Source organism: Notothenia rossii (genome assembly GCF_949606895.1).
Source record: "Notothenia rossii genome assembly, chromosome: 4".
NCBI classification, from domain to species: domain Eukaryota; kingdom Metazoa; phylum Chordata; class Actinopteri; order Perciformes; family Nototheniidae; genus Notothenia; species Notothenia rossii.
In genome coordinates, this window is record NC_136902.1 from 59,539,419 (window position 1) to 59,558,664 (window position 19,246).

At 41.8% G+C, this 19,246-nt stretch overlaps 1 protein-coding gene across 1 annotated transcript in view; it reads right to left on the reverse strand.

Annotated features, from left to right (window-relative positions):
- Positions 1 to 19,246, reverse strand: part of kcnj13 (potassium inwardly rectifying channel subfamily J member 13) — an 88,284-nt gene that overhangs the window by 3,315 nt on the left and 65,723 nt on the right. The window contains exons 3-4 of the mRNA XM_079676851.1: positions 5,454 to 5,750; positions 187 to 743 (exon numbers count right to left, since the gene is read on the reverse strand). Coding sequence (XP_079532977.1) covers positions 187 to 703 — 517 coding nt within the window. The 5' untranslated portion in view covers positions 704 to 743; positions 5,454 to 5,750. The remainder of the gene's footprint in view (positions 1 to 186; positions 744 to 5,453; positions 5,751 to 19,246) is intronic.

The window sequence follows — 19,246 nt, forward strand, 5'->3', positions numbered from 1 at the left end:
TGGATACTCCCCCTTAAGCTTTAAAACAATGAACTTACAAATGTAATGTCAAGGAAATATGTCCAGTATGGTGATTAGCTTCTGTTATAGACCGAGGTTAGGCTTCCATTGTGTACATTGAACTTATAAATGAAACTGGGACCCAGAGTTTGTTCAGAGAAGGCTTTAGTAAGAGGAGAGTTGTACCTGTGATGAATGCCTCCAGCATGAGTCCCAGCAGCATCTGAACAGCCAGTAGTGCTATAGCACTTGGGCAGTCCCCACTGGGGAACATGGTGCCGTAGCCGATGGTCAGCTGTGTCTCCAGGGAGAAAGAAAAGGCGGCGGTGAAGCTGGTTATATGCTTCACACAAACCACATGCCCCAGTGGGGGGGCATCATGATCTAGCACAGCCAGGTCTCCGTTCAGGTGGGCCAGTAAGTACCAAAGGCAGGCGAACAGCAGCCAGTGGGCCAGGAAGGAGGCGCAGAAGGCCAGCAGGACCCATCTCCAGCGCAGACCCACCAACAGTCCCCACAGGTCCTGCAGGGCCAGCACCCAGGCTCTGCTCAGGGCCCTGCGCCACGAGCCTGGAGAGCACATCGGTGGGCGAAGGGCACAGTGTCCGTCTTTGGTGACTAGGCGCTGGCGGGTCGGCGTGGCCAAGAGAGGAGAGGAGGAAGGCTTGCCCCCCAGAACGCTGCTGTTGGACTTGGTTGTCATGGTTGTAGGAAGACCTCAAGCAAGTTGAGTCAGGATGATCCTGAAATGATAACAATGCACACAGGGATAGGATCGTATCAGTCAGAATCTTCAGTATCGTTCTTTCCATGTATTTTTTCTACCGAATTGATTGCGACTTTAATTTTAGAAACATAACATGAAAAACAGTCCTGAACAAAGGGCTTTTCATTCATCATTTCTTTTGGTTTTTTGATCTTCCTAGTACACATTTCCATAATCTAACATTAAGATAGTCAACCACAACATAATTGGAGTCAACCTTTGTAGGAAAATGTACACTTAATGAAATGTTTGACATTTTTAAAAATCTTTCTCTGTATGGTTGGTGCCTGACGGATATTGGTTTAACTTTTCTGTAACAACACCTTTAGAGTCAACTTTTGAATTGTTCGGGATTCATGTACTCCTTAGTAAGAAGTGTAACACCTGTGCTTCTTATTCTCATGAGGTCAAATGTTCAATGTGTGCAGAACCTTTTGGTATATGAACATGAACTGCAAAAAATTATTCCCCTCTGTTTCATCTGTATTATGAGGTTAATGCTATTTCGCAAATGTTAGCATGCTAACATGCATAACTAAGATGGTAAACGTGGTAAACATTTTCTTCTGACAAAGGTCCCGTATCATACTGTTTTTCATCAATATATTATGGGTCTCAGATATATACAAAACATGTCTCTGAAGTGTTTGGCTCCACACACCAAACAGATCATTGCAGCATCCCATAATCCCCTCTGTTTCAGCCCTGTTTCCAAAGTGCTGATTCTCTGTCTGAAAATAAGGAGCCCCTCCCCACGCCCGTCTGAGAGATATTTGGTTAAAAATAACTCAATGGTGCTCTAGAAGGAGATTCAGGTGAAAAGGGGGGGGGGGGGGGGGTTGCTGATTGGCTAATGGTTACACAAGCCAAAAAAACGTTATGACATCATAAAGTGGCCAAAATCTGTTCAGCTCATTTTCAGACAGGTTTTTATATAAATGGATCAGGACAAAAAGAGAGAGAATCTTTGTTCCTGAAATTTCAGAGTCTCTTTACACAGAGGGGACACATGTTGATGTAGAAGAGACATGAAGAAGAGGGGACACATGTTGATGAAGAAGGGACATGAAAAAGTGGATTTTGCATATTAGGTGACCTTTAATCTTTGCATTTTACAAGCAGAAATATAGACTCTGAAGTTGCTTTTATTGCTCAGTTGAGTCCCACATTTAAAATACAGCAATTTATGCAGCAAATGTTGAAAAATCTGTATGAAATATAAGCAGATTGCATAATCTATAATGGACCATTGCAATGAAATGTAGTGAGCACATTCATGCAGGTTGGGAAACAGTCCATGGACGGTGTAACAGCTCTCTGCCAATCCAATGTATGTTTTTTTAATATCTCTGGACTATACTTGACCAACCGTAGTCACATGTACCAAAAGTATAGGTAGCAGTATTAATAGGCTTACGTTTAAAATAACATTGAAACATTTCACTGCAATAACGTTTTAATATCGTTCAGAATTACACATTTTTGATCAAAAGGTTTTTCATGTTGCCGTCTGTTGTTGTTTACTATAGAGTCTTTGTATGTGATTATCATAGGCATCATCTGTTAGCAAGCACACCTTTTCTTTCTGATCGCACAATGTGATTGGCTTCTGTCAAATGTATTCATAGAAATAAAGGGCTGCATGATTTCTAAGAACGTGGGGAGGTTAGTGTTAGGGTTAGGGTTAATGAGTGAGTAGTAAGTAATTGGTTTCAAGACTAAGCTGAGTTAGCCCTGCATTCTTGATGCCAAAGGAATAACACTTTCTAATCTTATTGAGAAATTGACCATTTATGTAGTGGCACCAATCAACCTTAAAACCATACAATACTTTTACTCTTTTATTTTTGATTGATCTTGGTTAGAAGTAGCTAGCAAGGACATATTTCCCTTTAGGATTGGGTAAAATATTAAGCATCATTTTAACATAGTTCCCAAAATGTGAAACTGTTCCTTTAAATCCCAATGTTAAGCTGTATATACAGGATCACCATGAATCTAATTTAAACAGGACATATGTTTGTGGAGGAACTCCAAGCACCAGATGTATATGGAGGCAGTCCTGAGAGGCGACAGCTAGAGTCCTGTACTCGTCAGAGTTTCTATTTCTATGTCAATATTGTTGCCAGGAGATTAGAGCAGGTCCCAGCTGGGAATCTGTCTGAGGAACACAGCAACATGCAGAGTAGGAATGTGTCTTTCATCTGCAGGGAGCTTTAAACTTACTGCACTGCATGGCTCTCCACTCTTCCTGTTCCCCAATTACAATATACATCCACTCTCATTTTACGTATGCATTCTTTTAAGCAATTTGTACTTCTTTCATGCATTTACTGTGAACTATCCTTAAAATACAAAAGCAGGTAGAATGAGAGCTTCAGTTCAAATACGATATACTAAAGGTTGATCACATTTAGATTAACATTGTTGGTAAAATACGCATTACGAAAAACGTTACGTTTATTCAAATTCTTAAGATTTTTAGACTTTGAAACACAAATGCAAAAGTTACTTGGTTTGGGTCTTCATTGAGTAATACATGTAAACAACTTGAATCAGTTCAGTAGTTATGATTAAATTGGGACAGCATGATCAACATTGGAGCACTCTGTGTTTTGAACCAAGCAGGGAAGAACTGAGCATTTATTTTGGAATAAGCTGAAGCAATAGAAGGGTAATAAGGAGTGTGTCGGGTGAGTCTGTATTTGATTTAGTTAAAAATGTTCGTCTTTGTGATGTGGCTGGGGGAAAGAGACAGCAAGGTGGTCACATGAGAGCCATGTGCTGGACCTCAGTACAGTATGTCAGACATGTCACTGCATCAGTTAGGGACCACACTGACTCTTTATGCAAGGCTTCCTTTGTTTGTGGGACAAAAATATAAATATTAATCTCATGTCTGAGGAAAGCAACAGAGCTGAAGTCAGGACATGGGGGTTAGGTTCATGTAAGATGTCAGTTTATCTGTCCAACACTTCTGTTCAGCAAATCCAAATTCAGCTTGAATTGCGAGTTAAAGTTATTGGTACCAAACCAGGAAGCTGCACACTATGACAATTGATGTATAAAGAGAACTGGATACAGCGTTAAGAGGCGGGGCCGGTCTATTCCCAGGAAAGTTGTTTTCTTTGTTGCATTAGCCAATTGGCCTCTTAAAATAAGATATTGAATCATTCAGCAATCTCCCACATACATTAGGCCAATAGGGTATGCAAAATCTCCTTAAACCCCGCCTTCAATCCGCAGCATCACTGCTGTCTCGGCTCAGTCAAATGAATCAATGAATTGAGTTTCCAAATAACTGTGGTTTCAGTTTTTAGCCCATTTTACAATTTTTAGGACTTAATGTTTTAAATGAGCGTTATCCAAGTGTTCAGATGTCTCTTTACCAATGTAAGTCAATGGGAAAAGTATTTTGGGGCCCAAATTACCTCATGTTACTGACACGGAAGTTGTGGTAGCACCGTTTTGCCACTACTTAAATTTGCTTTAATGCCCAAATCCCTTCCTGATTGGCTTGTTGAAGAACACACAGAGTTTGAATCAAGCCAATTCAATCATACATGTTAATCAGTGAGGTTCAGAGGTGTTGCTACTTCTATTTTTTCCGTTTGGACAATGCCAGGCTAGCTTTTAGTCTTTATGCTAAGCTAGGCTAACCATGTCCTTACTCCACTTCTATTCAAAATAAGTTGTAGTTATCCTTTCAAGGTACCAATACTCCTGAATTAGTATTTCTTCTTTGCTTTTAAACAGGGCTCCTTTGTTAACTTTAGCAATGCAATTAAAAAACGACAGTAGCCTATAGCTTTTACTTAAGTACCTATCTACTAATGCAAATAGGTATATACAATGCCTTTTTAGGATTCACACTAATGACAAGGACACAAATCTGTCAGCAGTGTGTATATGATGCCTTTAATGAGTTGTTTTCCAACTCGTGAACTTTTGAGCCTAGAAATGATTATAAATTGAGAAAGGTATACATTTATCATGTGTTGTTTTTGTCTTATGTCCCTTTACTGTATATGTGTTTACTTTCACACATATATTTGATACTTGACTTTTATTATTATATTAGTAAAATGTTGAATCTCTACCTTCAACTATAAGTATAATTAACTTATGTGCACAGATTTACAGTTTTTCCTTCCTGTGAGTTATTTCAAATATATCACACTGCAAACAAACAACACTTTGTTGGAGAAGTCCTTGAGGCTGAAGGAATACTAAGACATCTCCGAGTGAAGATGACTACCCGTGACGGTGCCTAGTCAGCCATTTTCCCCGTCTCTTAGCTATTCGTGCTAACGTAGAAGTTAAGAGAGCAATCTTGTGGAAAAGTTCATCGCCTACTCGGAGGGGTGCAGAAGGTTTTATGTAACATTCAATCTGCAGCTGTTCTTCTATTAATTGTTAAAGCCACATTATCACACAATACAAATGTCTGGAAAAGAAAAACTACTCTTGATCAAGTCGTATCAACTTGGATTCTGGTTTAGACCTAGCTAGTTAAACACATCTGAGTAAAATAAATGGCATAAAAAAAAAATAGTTAGGAAATCCATTCTTTCATGCATTTATTGTAATTACCAAAATACATTATGGGATATTTGATTTCCCTTGCACAGACACACAAACACAGATCACTAATTTGACTGGTCAAACAGCCGGGCCATGTACTCACCTAGAGATGCGGTCAGGGCTAAGCAGGGGCCCTCTGACCTTTTCACCCAAGAGCTGGTCTGAGGTCTGCCAAGTGGGCAAAGGGGCCGAGGCAATTGGAAAAAGAGTGTCACTATAGTTCCTTGGAGGACGGGTTGTAAAATCCCAGATGAATCCCAAGCAGAAACTGATATCACCCCGGAGAGCGTGTTCCTGGTGTGGGAGCCGGACTGAGCGCGGCGCTCTGTGCTGCTCCGATCTGCTGCCTCCAGCTCCGGGGCGAGGATGATTCAATTGGTCACATTACCCTGCATGGAGCCTATTAGTGTTCCCGGAAGACAGACGACAGAGGGAGGGGGGGAAGAACAACACCTTGTCACAGTTCATTCAAAGGGCTGCTTGTTGCTGGTTGGTGTCCTGTAGTTGCTGCAGCTGCGTAAAATTTGGGTTGGCTGATAAGGTGGTGTAAAGGTGTGTGCATGTTTCTGTATCCCAACCTTTTGTTTAGATAAATATGGTGTAATGGTAATAAAGGATTTGGAAGAAATAACTCATTGCGATTGTATCAACTAAACCAATTTAGATTCATTGTTCAACTCTAATGGAGATGTTTTAGGCATAATTACACACATGTTAAGTCTTTGGAAATATTTGCCGTGACCACTGGAATTTAAAATAAATTGAGAGTTTAAACTACACTTGGCTGTGCAACAGGATTGAAAGCAATTCTGGTTTTCTCTTTCACTCCAGCATCATACATTATAATTGTTTTAATTTAGATATTTTGGCAGATAGTCCTTTTTTTATGCATTTGTTTCTATTAAACAACCAGTGTAACCATAGGAACCCCTGCATGCACATGGTCTTGCATCAGTACATGGTTTAGTAAAGAAAACAACTATAAAGAAACATAAATGTTTCTATATAGTTGTTCTTTATTTAAATATAGTTATGTTTTTGCCTTACTCTTAATGGATTTTCTATATTAGTCTGACTATACTCACACCAAGTGTCAATATTACGTAAAAGATTGAATATTATTGGTCCAAAACGTTATTTTGTTAAAGAGACCGGCATCAGACGTTACTTCCACGTGACAGCAAACAGTTCACATATTAACCAAAGAGTTCACTACTGGTGACTTAATAACAGTAGAGCCACATGACGGGAGGTCAAAGGTCATCACGGTTTTGGTCCTCTCAGTAGCAGGACAGTCAATCTGTGACTTTGTTCTTACGCCAGCCAATCAGGAAATGACATCAAATGAAATCCAATGAGATGATGCTTCCGAAAGGATGTTTCGGTAAGGATAAAGGATTTGGTAACTTATTGTCGTTTTGGTCGTCTTTTCTGTTCAGTAAGAATTTAAAAATGGCTTGTAAGGATTCGTTTTATTAATACTTTACTCTGAATTAAATAAAGTTTAGTAAATCTGTGCCCAATGTTTGACAGAGATATTTAGCAGATTCAAATGAACAGTGCAAATGTTGCTCAAACTGGACACTGAAAACTAACATTGGAGACTACACATAGCCATGAGAATTTGAAAATGCTGTCCAAAAGTTGTGTTAGTAAAGATCACATTCCACGATGTAAGACAAACACAGAATTCACTTGTTTTCATTCACATGATATTGTCTTTGTTGTCAAGCATACAGTAAAACAAACAAAAATAGGGATTTAAACATAACTCATAAACTCAATATATGCTACATGTTGACCAGATAAACAAATTGTAGTGGTTGTCTAGTCCTTGCAACCCCTTAAAGTGCTTTTATATATACAAACCAGCATTCACAAATTCACACTCATTGATACAGAGTCAGAGGCTGCCCAAGGTGCCACCTGCTCAGGAAGACTAATATTCATTCACACACCATTGAGAGCAATTATCTGGCCTAAGGACACATCATCATGTTGGCTGCGATGGCTGGGGATCAAACTGCTGACCACTCCACCTCGTGAGCCACAGCGTCCACAGTTCAGTATTATGCTGAGAAATCAATTCATGCAGGTATGCAGTATAGTCCAGCAGATATGTGAAAGAATTGTGTTTTTGATGATAAAAGCATGAAATTTGGCACACTGTTAGAGCATGCCCTAAGCAAGATTTTTGGCTATAGGGCCATGGCAAATGTGTCCATTGGTTGTTATTTTACCAGTAGTTTAGGATCTAGACCACCTATGATCTTGATTCTGGTGGCTAATCCTACATTTTCAAGGATGGAGAATGCATTGGTACTATTTACAAAATGCTAGAATGTAGCTAACTATATGTATCCGGTATTCAGGGAACAGAATACACAGTAAACCATGAACATATTTATTATGGTGAAGTCATACATGTTACATAATATATATGAAATATTACAGGTTTTCAACTAAATGCAGACTTAGTTCTGAAAACACAGTCCAGCACAGTGGCAAAGGGCAGTGTACTGAATTGCTACCTTGACACATTCAGGAGGAGTTCACAACAGGCCTGGGTCGCTTCTGGTAATGTGGTCCAGTACACTTCCCATCCACCTGTGAAGGATTCCCCCCAAAACAAGCAGCATTGATTCAGCACACAAAGAGAGCTGCCTTCCAAGCTGGTCACTGCTGGGGACAGATGATGTTTGCAGCCCCTGAACTCCCATCTCCAGGTGACTGGGGTGGAAGAGGAAGGCCACAGGTGGATGGGAAGTTTACTGGACCACATTACCAGGCCTGTCGTGAACTCCTCCGCTGTGGATGCAAAAAGGGGTGCAGTGGACAATGCAAATGTGTCAAGGCAGCAATTCAGTGCAGTGCCCTTTGCCACTGTGGACTGTGTTTGCAGAACTAACTCTGCATTTAATTGAAAACCTGTAATATTACATATATATTATTTAACATGTATTATTACTTCACCATAATAAATATGTTAATGGTTTACTGTGTATTTTCTTCCCTGAATACCAGATACATAGTTAGCTACATTCTAGCATGTTGTAAATAGTACCAATGCATTCCCCATCCTTGAAAATGTAGGATTAGCCACCAGAATCTAGTTCTTAGGTGGTCTAGATCCTAAACTACTGGTAAAATAACAACCAATGGCCGCCATTTTCAAAATGGCCGCCATTGGCGCCATTGGATAAATTTGCGATGGCCCTATGGCCAAACATCTTCCTTAGGGCATGCTCTAACAGTGTGCCAAGTATCATGCTTTTATCATCAAAAGCACAATTCTTTCAGATATTTCACATATCTGCTGGACTAGTAGGGCTGCACGATTTTGGGAAAAAATCGAATTGCGATTTTTCTGACAAATATTGTTATTGCGATTCGATTTGCGATATTTGTTTTTAAGCGACCCAACGGAAATTTATTGTAAATTGCGGCCATATCTCCGGCTAGGAAGGTCACATCAACGTGTTCCCGTCTCTAGCACCCCCGCAGCCCGAGCTACGAGTGAAATAACTAAACTTACATGAAACTTCCGTTGGGTTGCTTTAAAGTCAAGCTTCAGTTTAAGATTCACCCTGTAATAGATTTAATTTAAAAATGTTGCGATTTGATAATCGCATCATTTAAAATCTCGATTTAAAATCGTTCAGCCCTAGTATGCAGTTATCAGTGGTGAAAGTACCAAAGCCAAGTATTGTACTTACGTGCACATTTAAAGTACTTATTAGTATTTTCATTTCAAGCCACTTTATAGTTCTCTACAATTCAAAAGAGATACATTATTTCATTTGATGTATCTTACAGCTTTACAAGTTAATAATAATGATTTTAGCATAAAAACACACCCGTTTATAAAATATAATGTTTTGTAATAAATTAAATTACAGTTTATTGATGATACAGCTGGATGATTAATAACAAATGTTTTTATGTATTTTGAGTACATTTCAGTTTGTTTTTATTTTAGACATTTCTACATTGTGTTACTTTTTTTATTTTATTTACAATAGTATTACTTTATTACGCTTTATCAATTTTTTCTGTATTTCTTACAAGGAGATATTCGTACTTTGACTTGTAAAGGATGTAAATACCTCCCCCAACACAACAACAGGTAAAAACAGTTTAGAGTAAACACCTGTATTGTGTGATCAGCTACAGCAGACTGACTTCAGAAAAGACGTTGACATAATTTAGGGGAGATAGGGGTCACGGAAAGTTCTTCTTAACCTAAAACAACCTAATTTCCCCAAAGTTCAGTCTTCCCTCTACAAACCTTTAGGCTTTATCCACAAGATCTACTCACTGTGGAAGCTCTGATAATTAGACAGTCTCATGCTATCAGGACAGGAAATGACCCCTTTAGATTCTAATGGCCCGTGACCTTTCCTCCACTGCCGGCCTCAGGACAAACTACATGTTAGGCCTCATCAGCAGTGTGTCCATACAGTGGGGAACACAGCAGCTAACGGCAATAGTTAGTACGTTACGGATGTTATGATCCATGTTAACAATGAGAATAATACCATACAGAAAAACCGTAAGCAGCGGGTGAGACATTAGTGAGAGTCTGTCGGCCCCTCAGCCCCCTCTGTTGTCCTGCAGAGGTTCCAGTGGAGGTGGTAGATGACAATGTCACAATGTGAGGCGCTGTAGCTGCTTTACTCTAGCTCTGCCTTCGTTCTCTCTCATTAGTCTGAAGAGTGAGAGAGGGGTCCTTCACCTACTGCTGTGAAAAGTGTGGCCCCTTCACTGTAACACTGTTCTACTCTCTCCCTCTTGCCCTGTTTTCCTCCAAGGAGGCAAATTAGTGGGTTGAGGGAGCTTTGAGCACATGTGAGAACATGAGACTTTTTGACTTTGGTGATTCATAGCTTTTGCTTTGCTCCAAATCTGTCCATTTGTTTTGGCCAGCCAGCCTACAGAGATATTAAAGTACATTTGTGTAGCGATAATTACATTTTTACACTGTAATATTAATATTAAATTCATTAATCTACACAACATATTATCACCTTAAAAAGGTGTTGATGAAAATACTATTCACCCTCTCGTCAATAGCATTTCAGTGAGTCAAATGTAGCGAATACACATTTATGATATTTACACATTTTGTCTAGCAGGATAATTTCCACATATGAACAGTTTCATGATTTTTATCAATTTTTTAAGCGCAAATTCAAGCATGTATTACCTTTTTCCCTCTGTTTTAAAGTTTCAGTTTTATGTTTCTCTTTAATTCCTGTCTTTATGTGTTTCCCGCCTGTTTTGATAGTCTGTCCTGACCTGACTAGTTCTAACTGTTCCCCATCAGCCCTGCAACCACCTGTTCTCCTGCACTTCATCCCATAATTAGTTCAGATTTAAGTCTTGGTTTTTCTCTTGAGTCATTGTTGGATCCTTGTATGTTGGGTATCGTGAAGTTCTGTTGGCCTTGCCTCGCAAAACCTACAAATTAAGTTTTTTCCTATGGCATGAAGTCTCCTGCCTCGTCTCCACTTCCTGTTCCTCAAACTTCATGGTCCGAAAGAGCTTACCAAATTCCTGCTTTTGTGATGAAGGTGAACACCTTCCCCGGGAAAACGTGCTGGTGAAAAGTGGTGAGTAATTTTGTCTCTTCTACTGTTCCTCTAAAATATGTTGAAGTTTCTAGAACCAAACCAAGAAGGAGAATTGCAAAAGGATAAGTAGGAAGCTCAGCAGCCGTGTCCCTATGGCCTGGTACGATGTGAACCAGGAGCTGATTCTGGTTCTGAAAAGGCTTCATTGTGGACTTCTTCAGGAGCAACATACCTGAAAATATTGTCTTGGCTGACCTCTAGTGGTTTCAGTGTGTTTTAGTTAAGGACCCTAACCCTCTGTAACAGAGCACTTTTCAGATCACGCCCAACCACAAGTTACCACACCCAGATCACTATCTACAGAGGGCAGCTAACCTGTACTGTTCAGCCTGGTGTCAACTTATTTTCTTTACTCAATTTAAACACCCCGAGGAGTTTCCCTGCAGGAGAGGGAGGTCAGTGCTGACCAATGTGTTCTGTGAATGTAGTTTACATACCACCCTGTGTTTGGTTCCAATGTGGAATTTTTAAAGAATTTAGTCCATGTGGGCAGCACTGCAGAGCAGAATGTATTGTTTGAAAGATGTAATCCACGGACACACATTAATAATAATAATAATAATAATAATAATAATAATGCATTATATCTATAGAGCGCTTTACGAGAAACTCAAAGACACTGTACAGAGTAAAAATTAATTAACACATAGTTAAAACATTGTTCAGCAGGAGATCACAGCAGAAAATGGATGTCTTGCTGAATGATTTCTGCCTGAGCTGCGGGACCTTTTTATGTTGTCTGTTTGTCAGGATGAATTCACTCATATAAGGTACGTTTATTGATATAGCACATTTTCAGACACAGAGGCAATTCAAAGTGCTTTATTTATATGATCATTAACTCTTAATAAGAAGACAAAAGAAAGGAACACAATAAATAAACATAATGGAATAACTGATTCCTAAAAACCATGCATAAAAGAGATACAGAATAGTTTAAGAATGACATTGTAAATACAGTAGGTGCTAAAATAAGTAAAAAGACTTCTGAGTAAGCAACTGAAAAAAGTTGTGTTCTTAGCCTCGACTTAAAATAATTAATGGTTGGTAAAGACGTCAGCGTGATGGTCAGATTGCATAATTTTTCTTTTGTTTTTTAAAGTGAAGACCAGGGTCCAAAGGAAATGAAAAACCCAGAGAGACATTGTGATAACCTGTCCTGTTCTTGCCGTCCAACGAGCCCATGTCTTGTCTCAAATGCAAATACGAGCCTCAATATTTAGGTAATGCCAGTAGAGGGAGCTGTTTTCCACCAAAAACCCCATGGCTCTCTGGAATGTCCCACCTCTGACAGGTCCAGTTATGCCTTTTTATCCACATTACCTATTCCACCCAATGTGGAATGCTTTGGGCAAACCACTCTGGCTAAATTACTCCAAGTACTCAATATGGAACAATAGTGGCATATTTAAGATAAAGACACGTTTGAAAAAGAAGATTCAACATTGTTGATGGTAATTTAATAATTTCACATTTCGCACATACATAGCTGTATGGAGAAACGATCCATATTAATATTCATATTGATTACAAGCGGAAGTGCATTTGTTCTGATGTGAAACATTACATGTTTCTTTGTTGAGGTCTTAAAAGGGTCTTACAAAGCTGCAGTGAAGCCAGATGAGCCTAATGTGTCTTCCTATGGAGTGGTGCAGTGTTGAACTACGTTGTAGCCTCATTCAGCCGCTTGTAAGCAACCGCCATTTTGAAAAAAAACATTGACTTTGAAGGTTTGGGACTAATTTCTGCACCACTTTTTCATCAGTAGATTATATTTTCAGGCTCAATTTGTAAATTTTTCTAACCACTTCCTCCCTGGTCTACTGATAACGCTTTAACACTGTGTCACTGTCAAATGAAAACTTGTTAGCATATGTAAATGTAATACATGTTTGATATTATTCTCACAAAATGCACCTGGTGGCTGGAGGATTGACATTCAAACCCTTTCCTGTAGTGTGTTCTATAGGTTTTTGTACATGTAAATGGTCTGCAAAGGCTACAATTCCAACATTTCTTCCAGAGAGAGTTTGTGAGAGAAACTCGCCCCTGGTCTCCATTGTTTACTTTCGGAACATAGTGATATCACTATGTATCAATTGCACTTCTATTGGCAAGCGCTCCAACACATTGTATGTGATAGGCCGTTGACATTCGCGATACAGAGGGCTTCATCAAATAACCTAGCCAGAAGTTGGAGTACCAAACACTGACTCCAGGTACTCATCTGAGTACCTCACTGAGAAAGTTATGTGCACCCCTGTTTATACATATTGTGTGTGCAAGTGAGATGCACACATACTTCAGAACCAAAGGATCAGTGCATATGACTCTGCCCCCTGTTAACCAGAAAGTTGGTTTCACCACTATCCCACCCCATCTTGCCTCACAGGAACAGGAGTGGTTGCAGTGGACACTGGGCACTGACGGTGCCGCCATCCAGCAGGGCATCACATATGTATATCCCCCAATCAGTGGAAAAGCCAGGCTGCTGAGGCTGGCAGTAATATGATCCTCTATGGTGCTAATGAGACTTCAGAGCTTCAGCTGAGCAGGTACAGCTCATGTCATGCTGGTCCGTCGCTGAATTATTTAGCTTGCTGCATTTGGCTACTGTCTCGACTCATTGTTCAGTAGGTCCAAAGAACATAAAAGACACAGGCTATTCAGGTCCACTGCCATCACCAAAACTAACAGTATCAAAGGCTATAGGTGCTCCTTTCTGCAGGACAATAATCTGTCTGTGCCTTGAAGGAAAATGTACCATTCATTGTTAAAACAAATATATATTTTTGGATGAGAGCACCTTGTTGCAGATAAGGTGTTATTTTTGTATCACTGTACTACATTGATACCAGGCTGGGTTCAATGGTCCTCTAATTACTTGGCAGTGCCATGCTTGGCTTTATCTAGGCAGGGAATGTTGTCAGTGAATACATTTGACTACTTCTTAAGGCCCAAGCCAACTTCATATCGTGTCTTGCCCTCCACCTGTTGAGGAAAATTAAAGGGTGGATGTATGAATAGGATTGGATACAGCATTATGATCATTCAATGAAAGGTTATTTCTATAGCCCAATATCACACATTTTACATTAGTCTCAGTGGACTTTACAGTGTGTACAGAATATGAATACAACACCCTCTGTCCTTAGACCCTCACATCGGACAAGTAAATACTTCCAAAGAAACCCCACAGTTAATGGGGGAAAATGGAAGAAACCTTGGCGAGAGCAACAGGAGGGATCTTTCTCCCAGGACGGACGGATGTGCAATGGATGTGTCGTGTGTAAATTGAAAAGATAATACATTTACAACATCGGTAGTCCAAATCCTTGAAAATACATGTTTCTATAAATAAGAAGAATGCTCCAGATGGATGTCAACAATCCTGTGGGAGCCATCAAAGAAGTAGTAAGGTGAGCGTCAGGTAGGACCACAGTGACAGGGACAGCCACGACTCAAGATCCCGGCGTAGACAGACACTAAAAATACATTTCGGGGAAGCTGGATTATTCTGAACATGGATCATACACCTTTTAGGTAGGACCTTAACCAGCTTAAAGCGGTTCCCTTCATGCCAATTCAATTATCTAGTCTTTTTAATAGGATGCCATGATTTCAGGGCCGTGGGAAGTAGGGGTGCTGAGGGTGCTGCAGCACCCCCTAGTGGAGGACAGGGGATCTGCACTTCTACAAGATATAATACAATAAAAACGAATTTTCAGCCTTGATGTAACAACATTCATAATTAAATAAAGATAACACCCTTTTCACCCCGGTTACATTTTCCATTTGCCCTGTACGATGGACGTTGTATTGATGAAATGGGGGATGTTGGTTTATCAGGCGCCCGCAGCTCACAGCCAAAGTGAGAGAGATAGAGAGAGGGGGTGCACCGGTACCGGCGGGGATTGTTGTTCTGTTGGGCTAACGGATATAAGAAGCTGTTTCTACAATAATGTGGAGGGAGAGTTCTGTCCTGTCAGACTGAGAGGCTCAGTGAGGTAAAGGACTCTGAGGGTTTAGATAGTTAACTTTAGTCTCAAACGTATTGATCACAATTTATGAAAATAAATATTTCCAAGGCACACCTTTATAATTATTAGGATAAATAAAAACAGGTTTGAAATCATTCCAATGTATAGCCTACTATAGGACAGTAGACCAAAAATATCATTTAAAACTGGAGAGATTTAAAAATATGCATAAATAAATAAATGTTAACTGGTAAAATAAGATATGAATGAACAACAAAAATAAAATAAGTTGCATTTATCTGTTATTGGCTGTGGTAGGTTATTGAAAATGTTCACATACTTATTTGATTAATAAAATGCAAACCGATCTTTTTCATATGGGTGTTTAGAGTTGTACCCCCTAGATCAGTCTCTAGTAATTGCTCAAAGTGCACCAGATTGAAGCATTTTACTTTAAAATGTTAAAGATCTTCCCGGGGGGGTACCCCCGGACCCCCCTAGAGGATGTGAAGTCCACCCCCCAATTAAAACATGTTATAATACTAAATACATTTGAAGCCTTTTTATATAAGCTGTCCACCATGTCAATATGTTTCTCTTTTTGTCGTGTATTGGTCTTTTGTAGAGGTTTTTCATTGCCAGCTAAAATCTTGCCTATAGGGCAGCACATTGGTCAGAACCAGCCCTGGTGTCATCCCCACAGCACCCCCCATTTGAAACATGTTCCCACGGCTATGCATGATTTAAATTAGGCCTATGTGTTTGTACTGGGCTGTTTGTTAAAAAGAATATCCCCTGATTTACAGAAGTCTCTTTCCTGGTGTATGTCAATTGGAAAAAGCCGTATCAATGTCTACTTTTATTGGCTATTTTCTTCTTTCTACTCTGTGGTAATTGTTCTACAGCCCACTTTTTCTATGTGGGGCTGAACTCCAGCCGAACTGACTCCATCTATTAAGTACACAAGAAAGCCAGCGGGCTTCCTGCTATAATATCACAGTGTGTGTTTTCTTTCCTCATCTTTTTGAAGTTTACATTTTTGACTCTATATGTTCCTATTTACTGTGTAGTTTCTTCAAGTTGATTTCTTCTGTCTGTTTTTATTTTTTATTTGTTTTACTGTTGGCCATTCTTCAGTCAGCAAGGCTTCTATCTAATGCTTAGGCCTATGGTTTATTTCTCATACATCCTGCCATTCACTCCTCTCGGGCATACTTAATCTGACATGACTTTCCTAACACTGAGCTGGAGAGGACGCTGGCATTGACTGTTCGCCGCTTCTCCGCCTCTGTCACCCTCTATCACCCTCAGCTATCTTTCGTTCTTCAAACTTTCGAATTGGACCACTGCCCTGCATTACACATCTTTAATGCAATGCACATTGTTTTTAAATTTTTACTTATTTTGGACTTCTGCCTCCGTTGCTGGCTGTAGCCGGCTGCCCTCACGTAGCCATCAAAGTGCCGGGTGGCTATTGCTATCTGCTACATCGCCTATACTGTCTGTCTCCGTCCCACGCAACAACCGTGGACTCTCTCTGCCTCCTGCCTTCATCTCTGGGGTGCATATGTCCCGTCCCGCTGCTCACATCCTCCTGCCATGTCGTGGATCTTCCTCGTATCCACAACAATCCTCCACCTCTGTGAACCTAGCCCGCTAGCTTCTATAGCTGCCATCACACTGCTCCCAGCCATTCCGCCTGTCATCATGCTGAAATACTCCATCTCACAGCTGCTGTCATTGACCAACTCCTCCACTCCGTCTTCCATCTCAGTCATCAGACATCTTGGACTCCTTCGTCGACCCCGCTACATTGACCGAAGCACCCGCCGCAGTTTTGTCTACCTTCAGCACGGACAATCCATTCCATCCATCTGCTCCACGCAACGCACTGTCGCACACCTGACGCGTCATCAGAACGCAACTCCTACTGCTCCTCTTACACTCTCCCCCGCTCACCTACACTCCCAGCTGCACGGAATACCTGGAGCGGATCCCACTCCCCTCCGCCTCCCAACACATATAACAAGCCATTTCTCCCCACCATCAAGCCCCCCTCCTCTGCTCCACTGCCCCCCCTCTCATGCCCACCCCTGCGCTGCTAACCTAGACAACCTCATACCTCTCCAGCCTGCCACCACCCCTCCAACCCCCCACTTGACCAATTTTGCCCTCCTAAATATACGGTCACTCAACAATAAAGCCCACATCCTTCACGAATTCATCCTGGACAAATCCATCGACTTCCTTCTGCTCACTGAAACCTGGCAACAACCCAATGACTTCTTCTCGCTTAATCAAACATCCCCCCATGGTTTTAATTACATCACTAAACCCCGCCCCTCACGCCGTGGTGGTGGGCTGGCTGTCATCTACAACCAGAACATCCGGACTACAGAACTCACCCTCCCCTCAGTACCATCCTTCGAATTTCTCGCTTTCAAAACCCCTCCCTCACTGACAGTTATCCTCATTTACCGCCCCCCTAAACCACGCCCCTCCTTCCTCTCTGATCTCACTGAACTCCTAACCATTGCTTCATCCCTCTCCCCACGTCTGTTACTCCTCGGCGACCTTAACATCCACATGGACTCCACCACCTGCACACACGCTTCTGAATTTTCCTCCCTTCTGGACAATTTGTCCTTTACACAACATGTCACCTTCCCCACCCACGATAAAGGGCACATCCTTGACCTTGTCTGCTCCACCAACATCACAGTACTCGACCTCCACCCCTGCCCCTTTCCCCTCTCTGACCACAAACTCATACAGTTCACCACCGCCTCCCCCGTCCGCCGCCCCCCCCCCATCCAGGAACATCACTTTCCGTAATTTACGCTGTCGATCCCCAGCACCTCTCCGAGCTGCTATCCTCTACTCTCCCCCTGGACTCGAACCTCAGCTCACCCGATGATCAACTCAACCACCTTAATTCAACCCTACTCGCCTCCCTCAATAGCTTGGCCCCCCTCAAAAGGAAAAATGTCACTTTTAAAACCTCCTCACCCTGGTTCACCCCTGCACTCCGTAAACTGAAGCAAACCGGCCGCCAGCTCGAACGCCTAACCATGAAATCATCCCTCACAGTTCACCATGAATCCTACAAACTCCATCTCACTACCTACAGAGACGCCCTCACTGCCGCAAAATCTGCTTACCTCTCCACCATCTTCATCGACCCCTCCCGTAACCCCAGGACCCTCTTCTCCACCGTCAACAAGCTCCTCAAACCCCGTGCTGACACCCTCTCTTCCTCCACTTCCACTCTATGCAGTTCATTCCTCCAGTTTTTCTCTGACAAAATCACTGCCATTAATCACTCCCTATCCGCTGCATCTGACGCACAAACATCTCCCCCAACATCCACCGCCACAATTCCTCCCATCTCCCTTGACCTCCCGAGCCCTCCTCCCCACGGCATTCTCTCCCAGTTCACTCTGGTTACCCCCCCTGAAATACTCCAACTGATCAGCTCCTCCAAACCCACAACCTGCTCGCTTGACCCTCTACCCACCCCTCTTCTGAAGTCCTGCCTCCCCGTCCTCTGCCCCTACCTTGTCAACCTTTTCAACTCCTCCCTGTCCCAAGGAACCGTTCCCTCTGCCTTCAAAACTGCTGCTGTCACTCCCATCCTCAAGAAACCCGGTCTGGATCCCTCCTCCCTCAGTAATTACCGCCCCATCTCCAACCTCCCCTTTCTCTCAAAAACAATAGAACGCATCATCTCCAAACAACTCCACCGCCATCTCCAAACAAATGACCTTTTTGAACCCCTTCAGTCTGGTTTTCGTCCTCATCACAGCACAGAAATGGCACTCATCAAAGTCCTCAATTCCCTCCTCACCTCTGCTGACACCGGTTCCCTCAACATCCTCATCCTCCTTGACCTGAGTGCAGCCTTCGATACCGTGAGCCACACCATCCTGCTTACCCGACTCCGGGATATCGGTATCAAAGGTATTGCACTCAGGTGGCTCCAGTCCTACCTCTCCGACAGATCCCACTTCATCTCCCTCAACAATCACTCCTCTACCACAGCTTCAGTCAGCCAAGGTGTTCCCCAAGGTTCAGTACTCGGCCCCCTCCTCTTCATTATCTACATCCTCTCCCTTGTTCAGATTCTCCGCCATCACAACCTGGACTTTCACTGCTATGCTGACGACACACAGATCTACCTGAGCACCAAATCCCCCCACAACCCCCCTCTCACACACATCGAATCCTGTCTGACTGCAATAAAATCCTGGATGCAACACAACTTCCTCAAACTCAACAGCAAT